The following is a 25,899-nucleotide window of genomic DNA, read 5'->3' as shown; positions in this document are numbered from 1 at the left end:
TCTGTGAATACTCACTCTCACAGGTCTGAAACTCACTTTCTGAGACCATGTGGACCAGTAAAACTTGGTCATTTGCATGTTCATAGAGAAGAGAAGAGAAAAGGTACACAAGCATGGCCAAAATGAAGAGAAAAGGTATACAAGCATGGGGGAAATATAAATATTTGCAGAAATATATGACATTAGTCGCCCACTCTATTTGTGACGCAGAGTGGGGATGCCGCTTCCATAATCCCTATTCAAATGAAAGAAGAGGATGCACGTGAACTATTGCCCACAACAAAAGACCACGGAAATATTTTACAATTAAGTGTGACATCTATATCAAAAGTATCTTGAATGCACAGGTAGTCTTAGAGCCATGACCTGGGAAAGTCTAATTTACACAGTGGTTGCTTTAAAAGTTACCATCAAAGAGCCTTGTGTACAGATCTTGTGCTGGTCCCATGCTTATCCTTTGCTTTCATACATCTGCAAGTATATTCAAAATCCTTTACAGCTGACATCCAATGGCATTACTGAGTCCTTGATAGCTAGCTCCATTGACTGATTCCTTGGTATCCTCCTATTACAGCAGACCTCAGACATTAGACGCCATTGTGGAAAGCTAACGAGCACATTGTGCTTGTAATACTAATGTTGATCTGTAGTCTTTTAACTTTGTATTGTTTTAACAGTGCAAATTCTAATCCAAACAACTGGTGCTTCCCTAAGGGAGTGGCTGCTGTTGTTTCTTCGATGACCCATTTTAAAGTATTAAGGGTTGTAAGCTCTTTGGGGTAAGGCCTATTTTTTTGTTCATATAGTGCCTAGCACAATGGGGTCTTGGTCCATGACCGGGCACCTCTAGGTGTTATCACAATAGAAATAAGAATAAAAGTATAAAAACGTCAAATATAATAGTTCTGTGACATGAATGTATCCTCTACATTCATATTTATCCAACCTTTATCTGGCACCCTGCATTTGATGTCATCCCCAAAAAAGGGGCTTCATCACAGTCCTAACCGTCCTACAAATTAAACTTCCGATCTTTCTCTTGAACAGCTCATGGGGATAGGAGAATAAAATACATCAGAACCTGGTTCACATACTAACAAGGGCAACACTGGTCACAGTACCTGCAGCAGCTTTCTCCACGTAATGAAGCTCATTGTAAAAGAGGGATACTTGGTGATACTTCTCTTTCACAACGTTGGATATATAGTGCAACAGCGTTTGTTTTCTGTCCGTTGACTTTGTGTCTAACAGCTGCAAGCAAAAGGCAAGGAAACTGTTGGATTAAGGTGTGGTAAAGGCCAGGCTATAAATTATCTGTTGACTGAACTGATACTTTATTAGATGGGGAAACACAAAGAAAAATAATTAAGGAATGCTGAGAAAGTTTGGTCTACAAATTAGAGGCACGTCTTTTGAGACTAACATGGGAGTAAGCAGGTTCCCAAATCAAATTGTTCTTACTATTCAATGTAGTCATATTTTAAAATGCAGTTGGCATCCACTATGCATCTACTCATTGGCTATTTCCCACCTGTTCACTCTGATCTGTCTTTCCCCTGTTGTTTTAAAAGCTGGGTGGGACTTGCCAAACATTAGTTCTCTTGACAGATGGGTGAGGGGTAGTACTAGCTAAAGCCAGGCAGAGTGCAGGCTGATGCTGTGAGAGCTTTCCCCATACAGCTCTGCTAATGCACAGCCAACCTGATCTGCTATACTGTCTGTTGTCTTTGGCAGTGACTGATAATTGTCCCAAACTCTGAGCTGGAGTTGTGATGGATTAGCAGTCAATCTCATGTCACATATGACTGAAGACATTTAAACCTTCACTACAGCCCCTGAACCCCTTCTATTTTTATTTCACCCATCTATCCCATCACCACCCTTCTTCCACCAAGCCAGAAACCATCTAAGCACAGGTCCTCCAATTAATTAATGAATTGTCTCTCTCACCAACAGAAGTTGGTCCAATAAAAGATATTCGCTCCCCCACCTTGTCTCTCAACTGAATGACATGCATGGTCCATTGCAAGGCTGTCATTAACATTTCTTTTTATGAACTGGGTGGAGGTGAAGAACTGAGTAGCAGGCACCCTCCCCACCAAAGCTAGCTTCCAGCCAAGTTGTCATTCTTCTACTCACCAGATCTAAACTTTGTAGTTTAAACCCATAAACTGCTCCTCTTTTACTGCTGTTCATATAGTTACCAAGCGCCAAGATTATCTGCCAGAGTGAGAGGAAGGGGTAACAGTCAATACACATGCATGCCACTCGATATCTTTGAATGGTGAGTTTCTAACAGAAGCAGGTAGATATATTCCAGTATGTGGGGAGGAACAGCATTGATTATCTCATGTAAAGTACATGTGTATGTAAATAAAATTGTATTTACCTCCAGTATTTTCTTGAGCTTTTGGGATGACTTTATTGAGACAGATGCTGCTATTACTGCATGGAGTTGCTAAAAGCAAATAAGAAGAGATGTAGTTAACACATATAAAACGTTAAATGCAAGGCAAAAGTCAGCACTCAAATTCTACTCTTGGATCTGCACGATGGGGATCTTGACATGAATATTCTCCTTCCCCTCTGTGTATGGATTTCAAGTTGTTCACATGCACTGCAGGCTTAATGTAGAATAAAATAAAATGCAGGCGTGGTTCTACAGTGCCATGCTCTTTATGACAATGAAAGATGTATCAAATTATGTGGAACAGGCCTTAGGAAGACACCAGTATAGATAGCATGGACATCATTAACTCATCGTCAGTTTCAGCTAATGAGTCAAACAATATGATTTCTATATTAAAACCACTTTTAAATTCTTAAAAGTGTAAAATAAAAAGAAGCATTATGAACATTTTGGGACACAGACTGTCATCTAAACTGTGTCTGTAAAATCTGAGCCTGTATTTGCATACAGAGATGTGGAGTTTGCAGACACAAATGCACAAATTTTGCAGGCATATCTTAGATGACAATCTTTAAAAATTAAAAATGTAACCTATTAAATACTATAGTCACTCTCTTCTGTGCTATGAATGGAAATGCTATAAATCATGTCTAGTGGGTTACTTAAAAAGCATTGATGTCACCAATTCTGGGGGGCCCTGGCCCTATCCAAGGACACTGGGCACCACTGCAATAACAATATTAAATTATAATCATAGCTAGAAAATTGTTTGGTTTGATTTGGTTTTATTTCTTTTTCCTTTCCTCTCAAGAACTTCAATGATTCATCATGATATTCATATCTTCCATCTATCTTTAACATATCTCTGCTGGATCTGCAAAGGGTTTATGACGCCACACAACTCCAAGGTACTTGGCTTCACAGAGCTAGACTCCTGAAAATCATTGTGGATGTAGTGTTTAGAGCCCATGAGGCAAGGCGTAAACTAAACTGTGGTCATTAGAGTCAAATTCCTAACCCTAAGATAGATATAGAACTGACTGAAAAACATGAAACAGTTTTTTTGGTGAACATTTTGATTGAGATTTTTTTTCCTCTTTTCTCTTTGAAAATATTTTCCAAGGAAAATTTTCTGATCGGCTATACCTAGATGGTGAGGTAAAACAGAAAAAAGGTTTCTTCTAAGTATCTTAAAAAGTGATGCAGAGTGTTGGAATGTCAACCTGAGTTCCACTTGGGAAGCCCTAATGGCTGCACACCTTAGAATTCATTCAACGCTAATTTATTTTGCTCTATCGCTTGTGGCTCACTTACCGGTGTCAGCATTTGGATGCTTTCTGCAAAGTTGCCTATGAAGGCCATGATGGTCATCTTCTGCATCAGCCTCTCAATCTTACTGAATTGCATCATGAACCGATCTTCATCAGTCAGGTTCTCAAGAGGTTTCCTCTCCCTCTCATAGAGCCGTAACACTTTCACTTCGTTCTCAGTGGGCAAGAATCGCATCAAACATTCGACAAAATCTACTGGCAACGTCTTCAGGTCAAATCTATATCGTAACAAATACAGAAAGCTTGGTGTTATAAGAAGGACTCACCAAATATGACAGGTCTGTCTGCTTCGGCAAAGCCAACCAAACGGCAGCAACCTGCCTTCCCCAAGATCCCTATTCAAATGGGCAGAGCACATGACTCCTGGAGGCCTGTGCCATACACAAGCCTGGGACAATAAAAATAAACCTGAGGAGTTTCCTGCCATCCCTGACACACTGGTGGCCTCTGATGCTGACTAGGTCATGCATTGCTTACAGTGAAGCCTTGGGCCTCCATTTTTATTGTTCTGGGTGTGCAGGGCTGGGAGGGCTCGATCCTGCGTAATGCATATGCAGAGTGCTAAATGTATAAGCACATGTTCAAAGCAATAAGCTTGGTAACTGAAGCTGTATTAATGTGAATGTTGCTGCCTGGTTGCCACGTTACTCAGTAAGTCTTAAAGGGGGACATGTGGTAACATCTTTAACATGATGAGGACCACACTTAATTTCACATTACCTCAGATATGGCCATTTTTCAGCCATGGCTAGACCTTATGTTTATTTTGAGCACTTACAAGTAAACCAGTGGGTGCAGAGGACTCACAATCTTATTGTTGCTCACTCTTAAGCCTCCACTCTCACATCCATGGAAAGCAAACACCTTGCCACTCTGCCGTGCAGCGCACAAAGACTTTCAAGACCAAGGCTTGTGTGAATAAGGAAAAGGCTGACCAAGCAGAACACAGCAGTGCCGGACAAAGCAAGGAACTGACCTACTGGCTGCAGAATGGGGGAAGCCCTGGTGATCCCCAACTATAAGATACTGGAGTATGAAAGCAGGGAAGAGAAGATACTAATTTTGTGTAAAAGGACAAGGATCTTGTAACCTACAAAGTTAGATCTGCGGCATCAGATTGAGAGTATGTTAGTATTTGGCCAGATTAGAAGAATGAACCAATGTTTGTCTGAACATCCAAACCTATGTCTGAGGTGTCCTCATACAGAGAAACATTAGATGCTCATCATGGCCGCAAACGCTAACACTTTCGAGTCTAACTTGGGAAAAGTGAAGTAATAAATGAGTATTCTAGCCTAACAAAATGTTGGCTTTGACAGGCAAGTAATCTTCTCCAATATGTTCCAAAGACTAAAGAAAGTGAACTTGAATGTATCTCAGGGTACATCTACACTGGAATAAAGACCCGGGGCACAGCTGCGCCTGGCCCGGGTCAGCTGACTCGGGCTTGTGGGGCTCTGGCTGTGGAGCTAGATGTCTGGGCTCGGGCTGGAGCCTGGGCTCTGGGACTCTCCCCACCTTGCAGAGTCCCAAAGTTCAGGCTCCAGCCCAAGCCTGAACATCTATACAGCAGTTTTACAGTCCTGTAGCCCAAGACCTGGACCAGCTGCGGGTGTTTAACTGCTGTGTAGACGTACCCTTAAAGTGCATGATGAATCTTATGAAGCAGGACATGAAACTACAATCCTTCATTAAGACTAGTGGTACACACTTGTATCATTTTTGCATTTGGCATTGTATCTAATCATTACATAAACAATACCATTAAAATTGTATTCAGTGCATGTGGATTAAATCCAGACATTATGGCAAAAACTAAACTTTTCACCTATTCTTAATATTTACCATACTTGTCTCAGGCTTGCTTTTAATTTTCAGTTATTATAGGAAATGCAGCATAATAGGAGTCATATGTGAATTACGTTGATGGCATTCTTTTAAGAGCTATTAATTAGGTTTTTTTAAAAAATTCTAAGATAATTTGCACTGTCTTGCAGAGTGATATCATAAAATTGCAGGTTAACACATCTAGGGGGAATGCAATCAATGATTTGTGGGGGATCCTTATTCTTGAATGTTTTGCAGCTGCAAAAACTTTTGTATTATCTGCCAATTCAAAACCAGATTTTCTATGTATGCCGATTACCAAAAAGCAGAGTAAATCTTAAATATGATTGCTCCATCGACAAGTTTTGCACTTACACCTGAATAGCTTTGCATATCTCATCTGCAGTCTTTCCAGCTTTTCTTAAAGTGATGGCAAGATTTTTGGCCCTGTTTGCTTCCAATAATGTGACTTTGTTTGACCCTTTTTGAGTTATCTTTTGTTTGCTTGAAGTAAGATCAATGGCTGGACCTTGAGCTTTTGTCTTGAATATTTCTTCAAATTCATCCACATTTAAATCCTAAAAAGGAAAGAAATCCCCCCCACAAAAATATTTTTTTTAAATTGCACTTGTCCAGAGTTTTCTCAGAATTCCATAGGAAGACTTTCAGACTGAGTATGTAGGTATATGCCACACTATGTTGATATATGCACGTCCACCCTTGCCGACAATAGTCTGCAGAAACATTATAATAGTGTTATAGCACGTGATTTTGTGAAATTAAGGTCAAAAGATTTTTCAGCTTTTTACTCATCCTTCTACCAGCTGTAGCCTCGTGTATAGTATCCAAAAGCTGAGTGCTCAACCCTACTACACTGATGCTCCAACTCTCCTTCAACAGCACTCAGCAACCTACAGGAGCCTGCATCCCATAAATGGCATCAGCATGTTTATATTGGGAAAATGCCATCGACCATCTTGATTCATTTGTTTCAAACAAAGACGGACACTTTTATAGTCAGTTTGGCCCAGATTCTCAGCTGGGGTAAACTGAAAGCCATTTCATGCCCTTTTACTGGGGATCTCAAGCAGCTGAAACTATTCCTATTTAACAACACAAACAATAACTTTCAGAAGTAATTCCTACGATGATCTGTCTTTGCAAAGCTGTACATTCACTTACACTGCACATAATACTGAGAAGCAAAACACAATATGCAGTATTCATACCTCCAGGATCCTTTCATCATCAATTTCATTGAAGACTGTCCCATTAATTTGATTGGGTTTGAGAGCTACCCAGTTAAAGACAGGCATGCGGAACTTTGTCTTGATTGGCTTCTTGATTTTCACAGCTAAAGACACCAAAGAGAATGAAATTACAAATGCAGGAAGAATTGGGAAACATCTGGAGCAACCAGACACAGTTTTTTGCAGATGGCACTTCAGCAGTGGAGGAAGAACCAGTGGGGCTAAGTAAACACTTTTAAAAGCCTGAAAAGATTATGCTGCCGTGATAGACAAACAGCAGAGAGAGATTTTATTCAGCTGTTTTATACCCGGCATTCACATACCTTTAGTGGAAGCTGGAGATTAAGAAAATTTCACAAAAGCAAATGTGTTACTCTAATATAGTGTGTTCTTAATATTGTTCTGGCCTGGTTTAGAAACCAAAATAATTTTTAACCAGTGTAGGAAATGGATAAAATGGTATGTGACTTGAGTTCTGTTCTGCCAGAGGACATCCCATTTCTGGATGCAACATCAGGTCCTGTGAGGTGCTGAACACCCTCAAGTCCCGTTGATGTTAATGCGGATTGTGCACGCTCAGTACCTTGCAGTCCTGGGCTGCTGGTGTGTGATGTTGCTCAGTCCTTACTACCTTACTTTTAATAATCAGTGCTGTAGATGAAGTTGTTCAAGCTGACATCAAGGCAGCGGCACTATGACTAAGGCTTTTAGCAACAGCGAGAGGTGCTAGCTGAAGACGTACATCCTTTTGATTAAACCAAGAGAGGGGATTGTAGCTGAGGAGTCAGCTAAAAGTGAGAACTCTGTCTAGCAGAGGATTCAATCAGTAGTGTGTGACAAGGGAAAGAGAAACCCTTTTACAAAGATTTTGTTACAAGGGAACAGAGGCTTCCATAGCCTGTTGGGAAGGGATTCTACTGTTTCACACAAGCCTGAGTTTGTCTGTATTTTAAAGCACATAAAAGCCAGTCTCCAATTTTAGCACAATTACATCTTGGGGTAACAAATGCTTTGGCCTTCTCTGATTGTGCAGCACCAATAAATCTTTTAAAGTAACTTTGAAGGGATGCTATAGAAGATGGGACCAATTAATCCTCATTGGTGAACGAGCACAGAAGAAAAATTAATAGGCTAAAGTTGGGGCAGGGAAAATGTAGGTTAATTGCTAGGAAAAACTTTATAACCTTGAGAATAATTAGGCAGTGGAACAAGGTACCAAGGAGGGCTGTGGCGCTTCCATCACTGGAGATATATAAGGTTAGACAGGCATCTAAGGATAGTAATTCTAAACATTAATAAGAGACGATATAGAGGTATGTAGTCGGTGACTCAGTGCAGGTCCTTCTAACCTCAAACATCCCATGGTACAGATAATTTGGTTAATTAAGCCATATAAGAGAAGTGTCAAATTGCCAAAAAAAACAGTGAAACCCCAGTATTTCTAAATGATCTCAAGTAGATTGGTTACTTTGGTAACTTGCTTTTCATTGTTTCTGAGATTTAGAGGCCCAGCCAATCACTAAGAGTTTGTGATGATCATTATGGTTTGTTCATTAATGTGGTTAAGTTATTTTCAAATGTGGAGTGAACAATTAAATTATTTTCAGGCTACACTCAGAAAGAGAGAAACCCTGCTTTTTATTCCCCCAGTGTTGGAAAAAGCCATTTAACCTGTAAAATTGTCATCTGGTCCATTGAAACAAATTGAGGTAATAGAGCAACAGAAGTCCAGACCATCTAAAGCAATGTCCTATATATAATACTTCCAAATACAGGTAGTTTCAAACTGTAAAATTCCGATCCAGATGCAAACTTTCCCAAAGTTCAGGGTTGTTCACATACGGAGTTCTGTTTTGAACACATCTCTTCTTCCAAGACAGGTGTACTAGTTTCCCTCTACATCCCCCAACACACACCATAGCGCAGCTAGACAATTGTGCAATGCTGTATGAGCAGCAGATTTCTTCCCAGTCCCACCCACATGGTCAGGTTACACCCTGAGCTATAACATTTGAGCATGAAAGAAAAAAGGGAATCAGTTTGTCTCTCATCAATACTTTTCCATGTATTGTTTTCCAGGACAGAGACCATCTTTTTCAGAGTTCACTCTCCTCTTGTGCTTTAGAGCTGGGCAAATGATGCAAACATTTTTCTCTCATTCATGTCTCTCATTTTCCCTGATTCAAATTTTTAGAAGAATTCACTTCTTCTGTGTCTGTTGTCCCTTTTGTGTTCACTTTCCATGGACATTCTAAGGAACGAGCTTACTGGCAGGAATAGTTGTAGAAACACTGAATTTTAAGTGGACACCGGAGAGCATTCACAAAATAAAATTTGAATTTGTAAATTTGAGTATTCACATAGAAACGTGATTGCCAGAGTTATAGTCATCCAATCAGGATGGAGGAACACAAATCAAACACTAGTCAATCGAGTTTGACCAGCAAATGCAATGAACTGCTTACAACACAATTGCTAGGCCAAGAATTACTTGATGAAGAATTTAGAATAATAAATACCTGGAATAGTGACAAAATCAGAAACCCACACAGAAAAAGAAACTACATTTATGAATAAATGATTCACGGTGAATTACTTGCCCAACTCTAAGAGAAGCTATACTAAATGGAACAAAAGCATTCCCTGCCTTTGTTACAGAACCATGTTTAAATGTGTAAGGTAACACCCAAGTGGTCCTACTCTTTCCTTGAGGTACATGAGCAAATGCCATCAATTAAACAGCAATTATGCATGCAATCTGGAGACTTGATCCCACACACATTGAAGTCAATGATAGTTCCGCCACTGACTTCAACAGTTACAGGATCTTGAGTGGGGAATAGACCCCCAAGAGAGGCTTTACAGGCTGAGAGCCCTGAGTCAGCACAGCACTTAAGCAGGGGATTTACTCCAATCCTATTCAACGAAACACTTAAGCACAGTGTGATGGGGTGTGCACCCCACACCAGCCCTAATGGGGTTAACAAAGGCCTGAGAGATCAATTAGGTTCCCTGGCTTCACCCGGGAGGAGGAGGGCCAGGGTTAACTAACAGTGAAGCCCAGTTGGGGAAGGCTGGAACAGCACTATACAGCTAAGAGGCTGAAAGCAGAAGGAGGCTGCAGTCACTCCCTGGGATGAGGGAGGTCATCAGGGTCATGGAGGAAGTCCACCGGGAGAGTAAGTCTTGAGATTCTGCCCTGAAGTAAGGAGTCTAGCAAGAGGCTAGGAGGGGATGAAGTAGCAATGGGGAGTAGAGTGGCCTCCAGTGGTAATCATAGAAACGGGCAAGTGGCAAGAGAGAGGCTGGGTAGGAAGGAGCCCAGAGAAACAGCAACAGGGATAGGGACAGAGCAGACCTGGATTGCTGGTTATAGGGTCCTTGGACTGGAGCCTGGTGTAGGGGGTGGGCCCAGGTTCCCCTACAGTCACTGCTATAGTGGAACAGAGTCCCGAGCTGGAGCAGAACAACATCCAGAAAAGGCATTTGGACAGTGGTCCTGCTGGACTTCATAACCCTGGAAGAAGTGGACTATATGGTGACTTGGCAGTCTATCACAGACAGGGCAGAAAGGTGCACTTGACTGTGAAAGAGCTTCTTTCCCAGATCTAGACAAGAGGAGAAGCACTAACAGTGAGTGGAAACCCCATTACACATGGGCTTAATACCACTGAAGTTAGTGAGTGGGACCCAAATGAAGCTGATGGGGCTTAAGCATCTGCTTAAGTGCTTTGCTAAATCAGTACCTTGCTACTGAGAAACAATTCTGTTCGACAGCATGCACAAAGTAATCGGATGGGCAGGGCCGGCTCTAGGCACCAGCAAACCAAGCACATGCTTGGGGAGGCACTTTTCAAGGGGTGGCACTCTGGCTTTTTTTTTTTTTTTTGCGCTTGGGGTGGCAAAAACCCTAGAGCCAGCCCTGCTGAAGGTGCATACTTTAACGTCCAAAGGCATTAAAATAAACCCTCTTTTCCCTATGTTGTTTGCACACCTGGTTGACATTTTCAGGTAATTAACAAGCAGCTCACACTCTAGAAACAATGTAAAAATTAAGCAAGCAAATAACAAAGAGAAGGAGGAGCTCACAGCACAAAAGGGACAGAAAGGAAATGGGTGTAAATACTTAAAATAGTTGGCAAGAACCTACAGAAAAGCTTGATTGGCCCATCTTACCCGGAAGCAGAAAGAACAAAGAGAAAAAAAAATTAGTGATGGTTAGAGTAGTATAGTTCATCAATTCACAAATTCCCAGTACATCATGATAAAGTGATCACATGACATTGTACGAATAAGCAGTGGGAGAAATGTTCCCTTCTATGTAGGCATTTTATCAAGATTTGACACTTTCATCTTCCTTGGCTCAGTGGATTTCCTTAAGAACAAATACTAGAGAATAGTCCTCTATACTACACTGGCCCAAAAATATGTCACGAACATTATAGTAAGCTACAGTATAGGAGAACTGTGCGGCAGGATCCTACAATTCTCTTTTTAAATAAGAGGTACAAATCAACTGAGTTTTTCTTCACAATGAAAACCTCATGGCCCACTCATATACAATGCACAGAGACATGTACTTGGCAACACAGGCTAAGCTAACTAAATTCCAGCTGGCTGTGAATTAATAAATATGTGAGGGTGGCACCAGTATCCATTTCAGGCAGCTTTCAAAATCGAATTCAGGTTATTTTCCTTCCTAGAACCAACCAGTTCACAGACTTAGGGAGTCCACCTCCATCACACTGGTGTGCAATATACTTACTCACACGTAAATACCATATGTAAATCTTATCTCAGTCATTTTCTATCCACCAACTAGCTCTGTAATTTTCTGTGGTTCAACACTCTCAGCACTCGCTACAGGATTTAAACCTGGCACCAGAAATCAAGTAAACCCTGTGATGAGATTCCTGAGCATTGCAGAGGACCCTTTTCTTCTCATTAATGAGTTTTGCTCAGGGAACTGAGTAGATTTTAATGGGCCACACTGCAGCATGAGGCATATAATATTCCTCTAAATCACACCTGACTCAAAGGAAACAATATTAATTGTAGAAAGACAATACACAGAAATGGAGCAGGCTGACTGAGCACCAGCTTTACAGGGCGGTCTATGACTAATGACAAAATCAAGCCAACAGTTGTAGATTAAAAAAGGAAAAGTACAGAGAGAAGGTCAGCCAGGCAGGCAAGCAGACATTATAAAGCCATTCCAAAACCCCAAATCAGAATCCCTCTTCTGCTCAGCTCACTCTTCCTATCAGCACAGGACTGAGTGTGAATACGGGATGAATTTCAGGAAGAGAAAGGTGAAAGGAAACCACATACTGTAGCCCCTTGCATATTATTAGCCTAAGAAGATATGGTGTCAAAGGAATATTACAGTAGCGCACATGCTTTGAAATCGGAGTACTATTTTTATAAGCCTGCCAGGGAAAGCCTAATCAGTAATCTCAGCTATACGCGTGTTATTTTTTTAAACTAGTTCCATGGTGACTCTGCTTCTCAGAGTTTTCCTCCTTCAAAGGAAACAAAAGATCAAAGGGTGGGAATACTTAATCGGTTTTAAAAATATATTAATCAGAACTCCTCAGCTTCTCTCTTTCTTGCGTTACCTAGGGAGGTGGTAGAATCTCCTTCCTTAGAAGTTTTTAAGGTCAGGCTTGACAAAGCCCTGGCTGGGATGATTTAATTGGGGATTGGCCCTGCTTTGAGCAGGGGGTTGGACTAGATGACCTCCTGAGGTCCCTTCCAACCCTGATATTCTATGATTCTATGATTGATTCTGCAATTATAGTGTGCTCTCATGATCTCTTGGGGGGACGATACCAAGTAGTACTCACTTGCTGGGTGAGGTACTCAGTATAAGTCAAATAGGGCATAAAAATAATATAATTAGATCTGGTCAAGGACTTTCTTTTCCCAGAAAAAATTGCGACTAAACCAAAGAAGTTTTTGTTTTTGTTCAACTTTCTTCAAAAATGTTCAGGTTTTCATTGAAAAAACAAACCTGAAACATTTTTGGGTTTTGGCAACCATTATTATATATTTTATTTCGTTTTTTGGTTTTAAACCACACATGATTGAATTCTGAAGAAAATCTGCAAGATTTTGACAAAAACAAACATTTTTGGAAAAATTTGTGTTATTGAAAAAAGCCATTTTCTGTAAAAGAAAACAATGTTTTGACCTGCTTTAATTATAATATGAGAAGGGACCAGCAGTGGGGAATCCTTCATAAAATACACTAGCAATTTTATAAACTCCAGCTATTCCAAGTGGTGGGTAGAATGTCGGGGATCAGTAAGGGGGTGTCTCTCTGTGCTTTATCATCATCAGGGGATGCTCTCAATTTGATTTTTTTTTTAATTTACTAATTTAAAAAAAAGTTACTTTCTGATGGAGCTCCTCCTAAACCGCATGGCTCGATTTTTTTTGTAATTAGTTTGAAGAAAGCACTGGTGGGGCACGCATGTCAGTTTCACCGCTTTACCTGCTAACCCTGAGTTGAAAACCACCGTGGGAGAGGCTGTTCCTGGCAGAGGGGGTGCTGATGGTGGCGGTGGGGGTGGCAGTGGAGGAGCTGGGGCTGTCTCTGCAGCTGGACCAGGAAGAGGTGGAGGCGGAGGTGGAGGCGGAGGTGGCATAGGTGCTGTCACAGGACCGTTTTGCACTACAAAAGGAAGGGGGAAAGACATGTTTGCCTCTGAAAGCATTAATCAGAACACAACAAATACCCACCAAAGAATTACCTCTGAGAGAATTAAAAGCCACAAAAGATTATGTCTCTGGGCTAGATTTCTCAGAGGGTGTAAACTGAAGCTGGTAGCTTCACTGACTTCAACAGACCGATGCTGATGTAAAGCAGCTGATGATCTGGCCCCTAGTCACTCTACATACCAGTGTATGCATCTCATTAATAAGAATGAAACAAAACCATCTGCTCTAATCATAGCAGACTTTGTTTTCTGCATCTGGGTTCAAATACTCTTTGGGTTTGTCAAGTTGGATCCATGAATATTCACTGTCGTGACTATGTCTGTTGTGTGACATGGAGCCTAAGTTACACCCTCAATGGTGCTTAAACCAGCATGAAACCAGTGTGAGGGAGATCAAGCAAAGTGAGCTGCACCATAAACTTCCAACCTCACACCTGCCCCTTGAGTCGTAATACTTCTCACCTGTCTCAGATGTTGGTGGTAATGGGGGTGGAGGTGGTGGCAACGGTACTGAAGACGTAGCCCCAGTCACTGGTCCCACAAATGTGCCAGCTGTAGCTTCTGACCCTGATGGCAGTGTCCCAGAGGCCACAGCAACAGGAAGAATAGAGATGTCACCATCCCCTTTCTTCTGAATTTTAATGGTCCCTTGCTTTTCCAGTTCATGGATCTTTTTCTCCAGGGTTGACTGCCGCTGGATGGCTTCCTCTTTTTCTTTGACCATTTTTCTCAATGTGTGAACCTGGGTATTTGCATCTTTGTAAATCTCCTGCAGAATTGTCCAAAAGTAAAGAATTTACTTGCATTCAAACGACAGCATAGAGCTGAGCCAGAAATAGAATGACAGCATGGCACTGGATTGCCCCTTGGTGCTCAGTGATAAAGCATTTTGATGAGAGCAATGCCTCTTCATTTGCCCAAAAGAGGGTTCATTTTGCATTTCCCCCCATGTTAGCACTAAGAATGTATACACGAATGAGTTGTATAAAGAATCTCAACTCTGAGTACTAGGATAGAATTTGTGGACATCAGTGCTAAAATATATCCCATGTAGACTACTAGGATTATGTTAATCCTAAATAAATAGCATGGTATGATGATCATATGTCAGCCGAACTGTGGCCTTCCCTTGCTTGCTCCATGTCCACTTGCTAGCTGCCTGGCCTGCCTATGAGCACATTTTGGACACTTGGTAGAAGAAGGAACAGAGCTGAGCCTGCTCCTGGTCTCTCCCCTTTGCCTTGCCTAGGATTGGTGGCTGTGTTCTCGGAAGGCCAGTGGGGACCTGTGCAACTGATGAATGCTTGAGGCTCACATTCCGGGGCAGGGATTGTATCCCCGAGTGTCCAGGGCATATGGGACCAATGGCCCATATCAGTGTGTAGGTAGCTGCGCACAATAGCATGGCCAAAAACCTCTAAGGGGCTCTGAAGCCCTGATTCTGTCCTTCTAGCTGCCTGCCTGATACAGGTATAGTTCCCTACACCAGCGGTTCTCAAACTGTGGGTTGGGACCCCAGAAAGGGTCGTGACCCCGTTTAAATGAGGTTGCCAGGGCTGGCATTAAACATGCTAGGGCTCGGGGCTGAAGCCAAAATCTGAGCCCCACCACCCAGGGCTGAAGCCCTCAAGCTTTGGCGCCCCCCAGGATGGCAGGGTTTGGGCTTTGGCCCTCCAGCCTGGGGTGGTGGGGCTTGGGCTTCAGTCCCTCTTCCCGGGGTCATGTAGTAATTTTTGTTGTCAGAAGGGGGTCACAGTGCAATGAAGTCTGAGAAACCCTGCTCTACACCAATGATATAACTGTTTCCTTAGGATCTAATGTACTTCAGACAGGAAAAAAACAGAGACTAAAGACTTCATAACAATCTACAAAATGAGACAAACATATAACAGAGATAAAATATTTAATAGTGATGTAACTTGCCTATTGCCATTTCTTTAGCAACACCCGCACAACCCGCTGTGGAGATTATATGTCACATCCGCAGCTAGTGTAAATTGGTGTAGCTCCATTCCCTATATAAATATAATTCTCTCTATGAGACCTATGGATATAAAGTGCAGCAAAGAACCTAAGATAATGTAGCTTTGGTTAGATACATACTATGGAGAAAGAAAGACTTGTTGCCTGAATATGCTGACAGTGTTTGCCTGAAACACCCCAGCTTGTTAGCTAGTCTCGATCTTGCTGTGCAAAGGCTAATGGGCTCTGCTGAGTCATTGAAATAGATAGCTTGTTAAAAAGGGAGATGCTAACTTCTTGCTAGAGAGAGAATCTAGTCCGTGAGCTGAGCAGTCAGGAGGAAGTAAGCCTAGAAGCAGCCAGCCTGTGGAGAAGTTTTGGGTTGAAGTTTATATTTTATTAAATTATATTTTATATGATTAATGTCTGTGCTAATGAAGCCATACCCCAGGAAGGGAGTGAGTTTGGACTCTACATACAAGCAAGGCACCTGCTGAAACTCCACTGATGCTATGCACCCAAACTTTTTGAAGTCTTTAATTCAGCCTGTAATTTTCACCCACAATCAACTGTGTGCAAAACTATAGGTAGAATTAAATGCAAACATGAATGATAACGTTTAGACATCTACATGTCTGATTTGGCCAGGCAATCAGAGAGTTAAATGTCGAACGTCTGTTGTTTGCACCCACAAGTAAATCCGCCTGCCATTGATTATGGGTGCAAAGTTAGAAAAGTTCAATCCATAAAGTCTGAACCATGTGTAAGCATCACAATTCATTGTCATACTCCCATTTCACACAATGAATACCATACTAAATACAAAATGAAATGGAGCTCTTTCTCCTGAATGTGACATCTGTCTGGAATGTCATCATTGCACTTACTCGAACAACATCCAGTTCTTTGTTTCTCTGCATAAGCTGCTTTTCCAGTTCCACAATCTTTGCCATAGCTTCATTCTCTGTGTCTTGCAGTTTTTCCGATAACTGTAATTGAAAAAAAGATATTGATGGTAAGAGATTTCTCAATCAACACTATTAGTAGCACTAACTGGAAAAGTGGTACCTGGTAAGCTAGTGACACTGGGCAAAATCTTGAAGTTCTTATTCAGTAAAGCTCCTACTGAAATCAATGGAAATTTTGACTGAGTAAGGACTTCATTATTTGGTCCATGGGGCATGAACTGTATTGTTGATGGTCCTGTTAAATCTGAACATCATCTGCTAAATCTGATCAGCAGCCAACCCAATAAGACTGTAGTTTACCGACTCTGCTCAAGAAGAGGATACCCTACAAAGAAAGCAAGACTGCTGGGCCACTTTGAAAAAACGGTCAGGAAGTTATCACTTTACTTATAAACTGGGTAAATTTAATCTGGAAATCACCGAGACACAAAAATCATGGAACCACACAATGCCATTTTTGCATTCACTTTGCAAAGTAGAATCTGCATCCCTAGGGTCCAGGTTTATTGTCTTTCAATGACTGTCAGATCAGATTTGCTCATTTCGCAAATAAAAATGTGTTGTTGTTGTAAATTGCCGATCCTACAAACTTAACATGGGATCTGAAAGCCAAACTGTAATTCTGACTGAATTGGGGTGTGTTGTAAGTGGTAATGTGTAATTGACTTCTGCATCTCTGCAAACTCTGAGGTAAGGATTCGGCAATTGGAACGAACATAATTAACAATTCTGTTAAAGCATGAACTTGAGAATTTTAAGTCTTCACTCGCATAGCCAAATAGATTTTGTTGGGCAAATAGAAATAAAAGGCAGAAAAAAACTTGTTTTAGTAACTAAAGTAGGCAATTATGTCTCTAAACACTCATAGTTAGCAGATCTATTAAATAAGAATGCACCATTTTTACCAAGGCATTTTTCAGAGCAAAACAGCACTTTAAGGGAGAGAATATTATAGTCAGTTCTAATTGCTCTTGAGAAAGAATGTACCTGTTCTATGTCAAGCCAATGTTCAAAATTTGGAGTAAAGTTACGACTTTGGGGGTTATTTTTCAAGTCAGGAAAACACTTATTTTTAAAACAGGAAAGTCGTATTTTCAAGACTAAAATAATTGATACCAAAAATGTCTGACATGGAAAAACTAAAAGCAAGCCCTGCATCTCAGAGTAATAGTACACTTCAGTCCTCATTACTGAATCATGTGGAACACACCTGAGCCTTTACCTCTTGAGGCTCTAGCTGTTTGTTTTATGAAGTCCAAGCGCATATCTGTTCTCTATCCATCTCCTTTCGGCATCAGACACAGTCCTACTGCTCAGAGATTTAAAATAATCCCAAATGCCTGCTTCCTCAGTCTGCTTCTGCTTTACACATACTTAGTGAATGTGCTGGAAGTCGCACAGAACTCTAACTGTACTTTTATGGCATGGAATGTTTATCTGCTCTATTTATTTGTACCATATTGCTAAGGAATCTGCAATTTATATGTAAATTAGTTTTTCTGTCCATAACTCTATACAGACCCAGGCTGTCAAGTGATTCCATCTGTAACTACCCTGAAACTAAGAACTCTGGAACTATTGGAATCCATACGCTCCAACCCACAAAGCTAGGACCATACATGCTTAATCAACGGTGAGGTTCCCACCAAGGACTACAGGAACCATATGCATGTGAAGCAGAACCAGTACGGGTCCCCCAGATAGGAACCAGGTGAGCCTGATGAGTCAGATTCTCTGGTTATGTCTACATTTGGAGCTGGGGGTGGGAGTCTCAGCCTGATTCCCATACTTGAGCTAGCTTTCAATGAGCTGGCATGCTAAAAAATAGTCGTGTGGCACGGGCAGCAGCAAGCGGCAGCATGAGCTATCTTGCCTGAGGACATACCCATGGGGTGGCTCGCCCGGGCTGCTGCTCGCCTCTGAACATAACTGCCTACAGTTTTTGGCACACTAGCTTGATGAGAGCTAGCATGAGTATGTCTACTCAAGCTGGGAATCATAGAAATGTAGAACTGAAAGGAACTTGAAAGGTCATCTAGTCCAGTCCCCTGCACTGAGGGAAGACTAAGAATTACCTAGACCATCCCTGACAGATGTTCATCTAACCAGTTCTTCAAAACCTCCAATGACAGTGATTCTGCTGTCTCCCTAGGTAATTTGTTCCAGTGCTTAACCTCCCTGACAGAAAGTTTTTCCGAATGTCTAACCTAAAACTTCCTTGCTGCAATCAGTGACTTCTGGTAAGAACTTTACCAGTCAACATGTACCAGTTGTATACATATGATCAGTGCTTAAGTGGTGGACTTTTCAAGATGCACAGTGACCTGTGTGCACATAATGGGAAGGAAAGAAGATTCTATGGTTAACTCTGACGATTTGGGTTCAGTTTCTAGTTCTAATCCAGACTCACTGTGTGACATTGGGCAAATCACTTAATCTCCCTTTGTCTCAATTTGCCACATATAAAATGGGGATAATACTTTCCTAGCTCACAGTTAGGAGCGTAAATTCACTAATATTTGTGAGGTGTTCAGATGCTACAAAGATGGGACCATATAAATACCTAGAGAGACAGACAGACATAACACACATTAGACCCAAACTACTAATCAGTGCAATTCTATTCTATTTTGTCTCTTGTACCACAACGATCACTGTGGTAACTGAGAACCTGGCGCTCTTCCCCATCCATGGCTATGGTCAAGTAAAACAAGATAATCAATTACACAAAAGTATAGGAGGAACCCTTTTCTCACTGAGTCTGTAAATGGCCTAGGAGCAAAGCCACCAATTAGCTAATGAGTGGAGAATATGAGGGCTAAAATACATTCTTGTGTGTCTTGTTTTTCATTACAAGTTTCTTATGCAACAGTAAAAACACATGGTTATTGTTGAGGAGTAGCCACCACTACTTGATGCCATTTCATTGTTAACATGAATGATTCTAAATTGAATCCAGAGTCAGTTCTAAGTACGAAGAGAAGCAGCAGCCTCTGCTAAGTCCCCACTGACTCAAGGTTGGAGGCCTCCCCACAAGAACTACAGTAGGGGAGACTTGTCATCTCTCAAAAATGAAGGAAACATAAAGTATCGTTTTCCCAACTGAAGACATACCACACTTAGCAACACCTGGATCTCCATAACCGGCTGCACAAGAAACCATCCCTGAGATGTTCTTTCCTGACATTTTTCAAGATTTGTTAAGATCTAGATGCCAAAAACCTGCTTAATCCCTCATCAGGAAAACAGCCCAAATGACTCCTCTTACGCCGAGGCTCCTGACACCCAGAGGCTCTACCTCTGTCTAAGCCTGTGCTTGCAGCAAGCTCACCAATATAAAGCATTAACAGCATAGCCTTAACTAAGTCAAAGGTCATTTCAACTTTGCACTAACATGAGAAATATTTTCTTCCAGTTCTTCAACTCTTTCCAAGGCTGCGTTCTTGGTTTCGGCATCTTCAAGCAAAGCTCCCACATCAAAAACATTGTCCAAGTAAGCTTGAATCTGCACTTGCAGTTTGTCACTCTCTGTGTGTTTCAGCTTCTGAAAGTCCAAAGTAAAAGAAGCATCATGAAATGCATTCAGCAGCATGCAATGACAAGGCCACAAATACTGAACAGATGCAAATACGTTGCAATCAAGTTTGGCCCCATTTTCGTATTTCAGAGACGTGATTAACTTTTTAAACATCACTGAGAGTTACAAATAATACATGGCAAAATGTAAGGAGGCCCCCAAAAGTTCAAACTTTAAAATTAAGCAGTAATTTTTTCTGTAGTAATATTAGCATTTTCTTTAATGGCAGGTGTTTGAGATCTTAACATCTGAATATAACTATTAACAGCACATAAGCGAGAGCTAGACACAGACAAGAGTACCAATCAGAATGTGAAGACTCACTGATGTGCCATGTAAATCTCTGACAAACATCTATTATATACTGTGGCCCACACTGTGCTATTCAGGAACAGGCTCATCCTGGGGTTGGTGTGGCGCCACGCCTCACCACTGCAGTGGAGAGCTCCGAGGGAGAGATGTTGTGGTCAGGGAGACAAAAAATACCTCCTGGAACTCCCCAGCATACAGGCAAGAGCAGTCAGTTCTGCCAACTGGTACAAAGGAAGGGGAGGGGCTCTGCCCCCTTCCTACCCACTCTGGGCTGGCTAGTGCCCCACAAGGCAGTAGGTGACAGTAATCATTGCACTCAGATAAATAAGTGGAATTCATCTGTGCCTGACCCCTGAATAAGATGAGGGAAAGGCTCTGTGTGCCTTCCTCCTTGTGTACCTGTGCAGAGGCTCTGTATCTGTTCTCTATTGTTCTGCCTGTGTTTGAAATGAGCCCACAAAATTTGAAATGTCAACCTTTGAGCTGAATAGGCATAGGTCAGGAAGAGATTGTGATGAAATATCTTTTTAGATGAATTACAGTTTTTGTGCTGGCAGAAGATCATCATCAGTGCAGAAAGGAGTGCTCAGTGTCAATGCGTGCATATTCCTAGCAGAGAGCAAAAAGTAGCTCTGGCTCTGTGATCACTGAGCAGAGCCAAAGAACAGCAGGAACAGACAAACTCCTAAGCAACAAAAATACTGTTTTCCGTGTAAATGTTCCTAATAATAAAACACTAGGAGAGAGAGAAATACATGGGGATAAGGGAGAAACGTGATATAAAAGCACCATTCTCTTTAAATAGAACATTTCCAGAAGGTGCCAGTAAATCTCTAAAGTCAGGAGCTTGTGGACTTCTAGTCAACATTCAATAGCATAATGTGTCATTTTTAATCTTAGCACCACAGCATTTAATCATTTGAAGAAACACTATCTTATACTGTGTCTGCTCAACAAATGCTCCCCACCTTACCTAGTAACCTAGGTCCTGATTCAGCCAGGTGCTTAACTCACATGCTTAAAAGTCGGACATGTGCTTAAGTACCTTGCTCAATTGGGCCCCAAGAACAGAACCAGACCAATTAATTGACGTCATGAGGGATGAATTTGGTCCATTATGGCCAGCTGTGAGGCTCAACTTTGGAACAAACTTAGGTCTGGGGAAATGAATAATTACAAGATGAGGATCAAATTTTCATCCATGCTCCATGAGTAGGTTTACATCAATGGTCCCAGTTTAGCAGACACAATGGCTACATTTTTAGCAAAATATGTATTATCTCCTCTGTCCCTTCCAAAAGCTCTCCTGGTTCAATGGACTTCAGGGGAGTTAAAAGGCATGTCCCCATTTTTCTCCCCAATGTGCTTTTTATAGATTTCCATTGCTGGCAGGTATGTCTCCCACTGCACATAACAGGAGTTCTGTACCTGGAAACGGGAGAAGATACCCCTTACTTGCTAGATAAGAAGTATCACTGAATCCTCAGAGCCACTAACATTATCAGCTCCTAGCAAAGATAAATGCTTAAAACTAGGAGAGTTAGGCAGGCTTATTGACTCTTTCAGTGTGGGGGTGATGCTGTTGGGGATAAAGAAATATAAAGAAATGAGGGGAATGAAAGAATCAAGGTAGCTTGAACAATGTAAGGATAGTTCTGCTGACAACAGACATCATACTTCCAAGTACATGTCTGAGGTTACTTCTTCCTTTTGCTTCAATTTGTCATTTTTACAAAGTGATCATTTACTCATTGCTTTGCCATACTCATGGTTTGATTCCTGCTGCCCAGAGGATGGTGTTTCTGGAGCCAAGAAGGTAGTTACGTACCGTGCGTCCCATTACTGAGCCTGGGGGCAGGGACTGAGCGAAGCTCTCAGAAGCTGTCGCTGGTTTTACTTTGCTGCTATGAGGCTACTAGCAGAAAACAGTTTAGCTGCCAAGATGTCTGAAATGAGCCCAGCCCTCTCAGCAGAGAGGTCACTATATTAGATTCAGGTTCCAGCTCCCTTGGAAGAAAAATCAGTATGCTGGAAGTGTGAGCCTTGTATGGTTTCATTCACCTTACCTGGAACAACAACTAATTGCACATTTTGATCAAAAAAATACAGAGCAAGGACCAAATTCACTCGAGGGTCCGTGCTCAACTTGGAGCAGGGCCCCCAGGATCAGAACTTGGGAGGCTGCAGTATGCTTTCAACAAGCTACAAAATGCTTTCAACATCCCCCTTCACCAAGAGACCTGCAAGCAGCCCTCACAACTCCAGGAGTGAACCGTGCTGGCCAATTAAGGCAGTGGGGGATGGACTGAGGCAGTGAATTCAAGCTATTGCTTTTGCAGCTAGGGCTTCTCTGGAACCTATACCATTGTAAAGCTGCCCTCCTAAAATGGAGTCCAGAAGGGAGGTTAGGGGTGAACCATCCGGGATGGAGTGGCCCTTGCTGGCACAGAGAGGCACAATATGCAATTCTCTGCACTAGCAGAGACCCCAATTGTCATTCAAGCCATGCAGAGCCTGGCACTGTCCAAATATGTTAATCCATTTGGGAGATAATGACCAATTCTGGTCAGAGTAAAACCAGGCCATACTTACATCTAAATATTCGTCCAGACCTAATTTCGTAAATTCATACTGGAGATGAACTCTGAAATTCATGTCCTCTACTGAATGGACTACAATGTTGATGAACTGCATACATGCCACCTGTAGGGAACAATCATCACAGACTGAAAATTTAACAAGAAATAGCGGTGCATTCTTTGTTTTGTACAGAATGCTAGGATTTGCTACACTGCGTAAGAGTATTTAAAGACGATTCTCCTCCCTCCTACCCAGGGATAATAGCTCATGCTTCAGATAGAGAGGGAAAAAATCCACTACAAACCTCGCCAGTTGAACAGCAGATGGTGTGTGCAAAGGCAGCATGCCTTTGTGACATCACGAAAAGCACGAGATTTGGGGCCTGATCCTAAATCCAGCGAAGTCAAAGGAAGGACTCCCACTGACTTCAATGGGGATTGGTTCAGGCCCTCTGTTTTGACAAACATCACTATAGATGTTATGATTGTTTAATGTTGTCATATTTACCACAAATGGAAACTCTCTGATTTTCTTCTAGGAGTCAGATGTTTTGTTTAAAGTAGTGGATCCTGGTTTAAAAGGTGTTAGTTTATCCTGATTAATGGAAATGTGGGATTTCAAAAGTTCAGGAATATCTGTAGAGCTCAGCTTTGTTTTATTGTGCCCTTTACATTGTCCACAGAAATAAAATGGTTTCCAGGCAATTGTTAGATTGTCCATCTGGTGTTAGATTTCCATCTGACTTCAGAAGTAATTTAATTAGCTCTTGAGAAGAAAACAACATCATTTTTCAAATGAAGGCCACAATTCTTTTCTTTAATAATGATATGTACATTTTGTTTTGCAACTTGCTGGCACTGTTAAATTACACAACAGAACTGGGCATTTTAAATGGAAGGTGCCTTGTTGTTATTCCTGGAGATTTCAAAATCCAAGATTTAGTAACTAATGATAAGATTCATATTTCTTCGCATTTAAACTAGCACAGACACAATGAAAGAAACAAACTCTCCCAAGCAAGGTCATCTGGAGCCATCACTACAACCACTCCCTCCATAACAGATGAGACAGGGTGGTGCTAAGGCTGATGGTGGAAGGATAGCTGCAAAATGCAGGGTGTCAGGTTATATCACCCAGCTGAGCTTGCCTGTTCGTTTTACATAGATCTAGCTTAGAGTAGCAATAGTTGTTGGGCCAGACTCTGCCCTGAGATACATGTTCCCAGCTCCCATTTAAGTCAGTGGGAGTTGCACATGCTTATCTGACCACAGAATTTGCCAGATTCGTCTCAGTTATTTTTATAAATGTCTTTGTATAGTTGTTACCTTTACGCAGTAAAATCGAGTACTGATATATATGTTTGATATATTTTTCAGTTAATAGGTTACAATATCTATTTTTTTCAGATACACAGGTATTATAGTATAAATAAAATGATACTGTATGTGTGTTTAAAAACAGTCAGTCAATCGGCTTAGGACTCACCTGAAAGAAGATAAATTCCATGCAGCATGACTTTACATACAGCCAAGACTTCAAGAACAATCTACCCCTTTCGGGTCAATCAACATTTTGCAGGAAGAAGTAAGCGAACAGGAGGGCTATGCTTTGAATTACCATTTACCAGAACATGATAAAAAGAATGCCAGCTAATTCTGCCTGATGGCTGTTTTTGTAGAGACCGCCTCCAGGTGGTCAAAGAGTTGCTATACAAGATCTTGGGAACATAGTAAACTGATTAACCAAGAGTTAAACATAGCTTGTTTGTGTCAAATGATTCTATGGGTGTGTGTGCGTGCGTGTGTGCATGCATAATATCCATACTGCATATGTTTCATTTAAATAATCTGTTTGCAGAAAATATTGTGTAGGTCTCCAACAATGCAAATACAGTTGTGGTCGAGTGTAAGGATATGCTTGAATAACTACCTCCTCCTCCTCCTCCCCCTGATTCAAAGACCCCTTTCATTTGGGGGGGGGGGGGAGGTGCAGGGGGCGGTGTGGAGGTGGAGGCATGTGTGTACAGGAGAGGGGGACAGTGGACATCCAAATCCAAATATTTCAGCTTTGACCCATTTCTAATTGGAAAACGCTCCCTTAACATGGCTAGAAAGCTAACTTCATTATGTGAATCTTTATAATACAATATAGTCTTCTCAAGTTTCCATAATCAAATACTCTTTTTTTCTTAGTATCACTACTGGCCCCAAACTGCTGAGCAATGGCACACTGGAGGGTAATTTAACAGAGGGCCAAATCCTCTTAATTTTAAAATGATCTGTTACACTCTCTTATTTTGTTTAGTAAACTCTTGCAAGAATAAGGGCAAATCCTGAGTTCCTTTCTCAGACCCTAATACTGCAGACATTTATACACATGAGTAAAGAGTTTACTAGATCAGACTAACTGAATGTAAGAGTTATTTTTAAAATTAAACAGTAACAAGTTACTGGCAACAATAACAACCCTCACTGAAACACCTCTTTTTAGTTACTCTTTCCTCTTTTCACATTAACACCCTCTGATTTACCTCCACCCCCAGGTCAGGATATAGTTAACCAAAAATCCTTTTTTGTTATCTTCTCTGGTTGACATCAAGCTGAAGTCGAGTAGCTGCAGAAATATCTTTGTTCATGTTCAGTTATAACTTGAATTATTACTCAAGTTTTAACAATGCCTCCTGGAGCCCTGATTTTTTGCCATAATTTTTTATTGTCCTGCCATAACTGACTTTGGCACATGTTACAAACCCAAATGCTCACACAATATAGGTGGTTCAGCAATCCAACATTCAAGAACTCTCCACATTGGCTCTATCTTGTACGGTCTAGCTTTCCCGCACAACCCCAAAGCATATTTGTCATAGGTTGTTTTTAACAGCATGTGGATATAGTCAGAACCAGATGGTGACAGAAGGATCCAATCTGTCAAACCATTTGTCATTAATTTTCTGTCTTTCT

The 25,899-nt window shown here is 41.3% G+C and overlaps 1 protein-coding gene across 6 annotated transcripts in view; it reads right to left on the bottom strand.

The window, feature by feature from the left end:
- Positions 1–25,899, bottom strand: part of FMNL2 (formin like 2) — a 254,551-nt gene that overhangs the window by 11,438 nt on the left and 217,214 nt on the right. For 4 of the 6 annotated variants that reach the window (XM_074967354.1, XM_074967351.1, XM_074967353.1 and 1 more), the window contains 11 exons: positions 22,952–23,062; positions 19,865–20,014; positions 16,390–16,491; positions 14,003–14,309; positions 13,315–13,494; positions 6,798–6,922; positions 5,944–6,146; positions 3,725–3,959; positions 2,390–2,458; positions 2,140–2,220; positions 1,122–1,251 (listed from right to left, as the gene is read on the bottom strand). In XM_074967354.1, the coding sequence (XP_074823455.1) occupies positions 1,122–1,251; positions 2,140–2,220; positions 2,390–2,458; positions 3,725–3,959; positions 5,944–6,146; positions 6,798–6,922; positions 13,315–13,494; positions 14,003–14,309; positions 16,390–16,491; positions 19,865–20,014; positions 22,952–23,062 (1,693 nt within the window). Of the gene's footprint in view, positions 1–1,121; positions 1,252–2,139; positions 2,221–2,389; positions 2,459–3,724; positions 3,960–5,943; positions 6,147–6,797; positions 6,923–10,968; positions 10,990–13,314; positions 13,495–14,002; positions 14,310–16,389; positions 16,492–19,864; positions 20,015–22,951; positions 23,063–25,899 lie in introns of all 6 variants that reach the window. The other 2 variants (XM_074967349.1, XM_074967350.1) reach the window with 1 other exon arrangement.

Source organism: Natator depressus, chromosome 11 (genome assembly GCF_965152275.1).
Source record: "Natator depressus isolate rNatDep1 chromosome 11, rNatDep2.hap1, whole genome shotgun sequence".
In the NCBI taxonomy this organism is placed as follows: domain Eukaryota; kingdom Metazoa; phylum Chordata; order Testudines; family Cheloniidae; genus Natator; species Natator depressus.
Note: the sequence above shows the minus strand (reverse complement) of the source record. Positions and strands in the feature narration are given on the sequence as shown.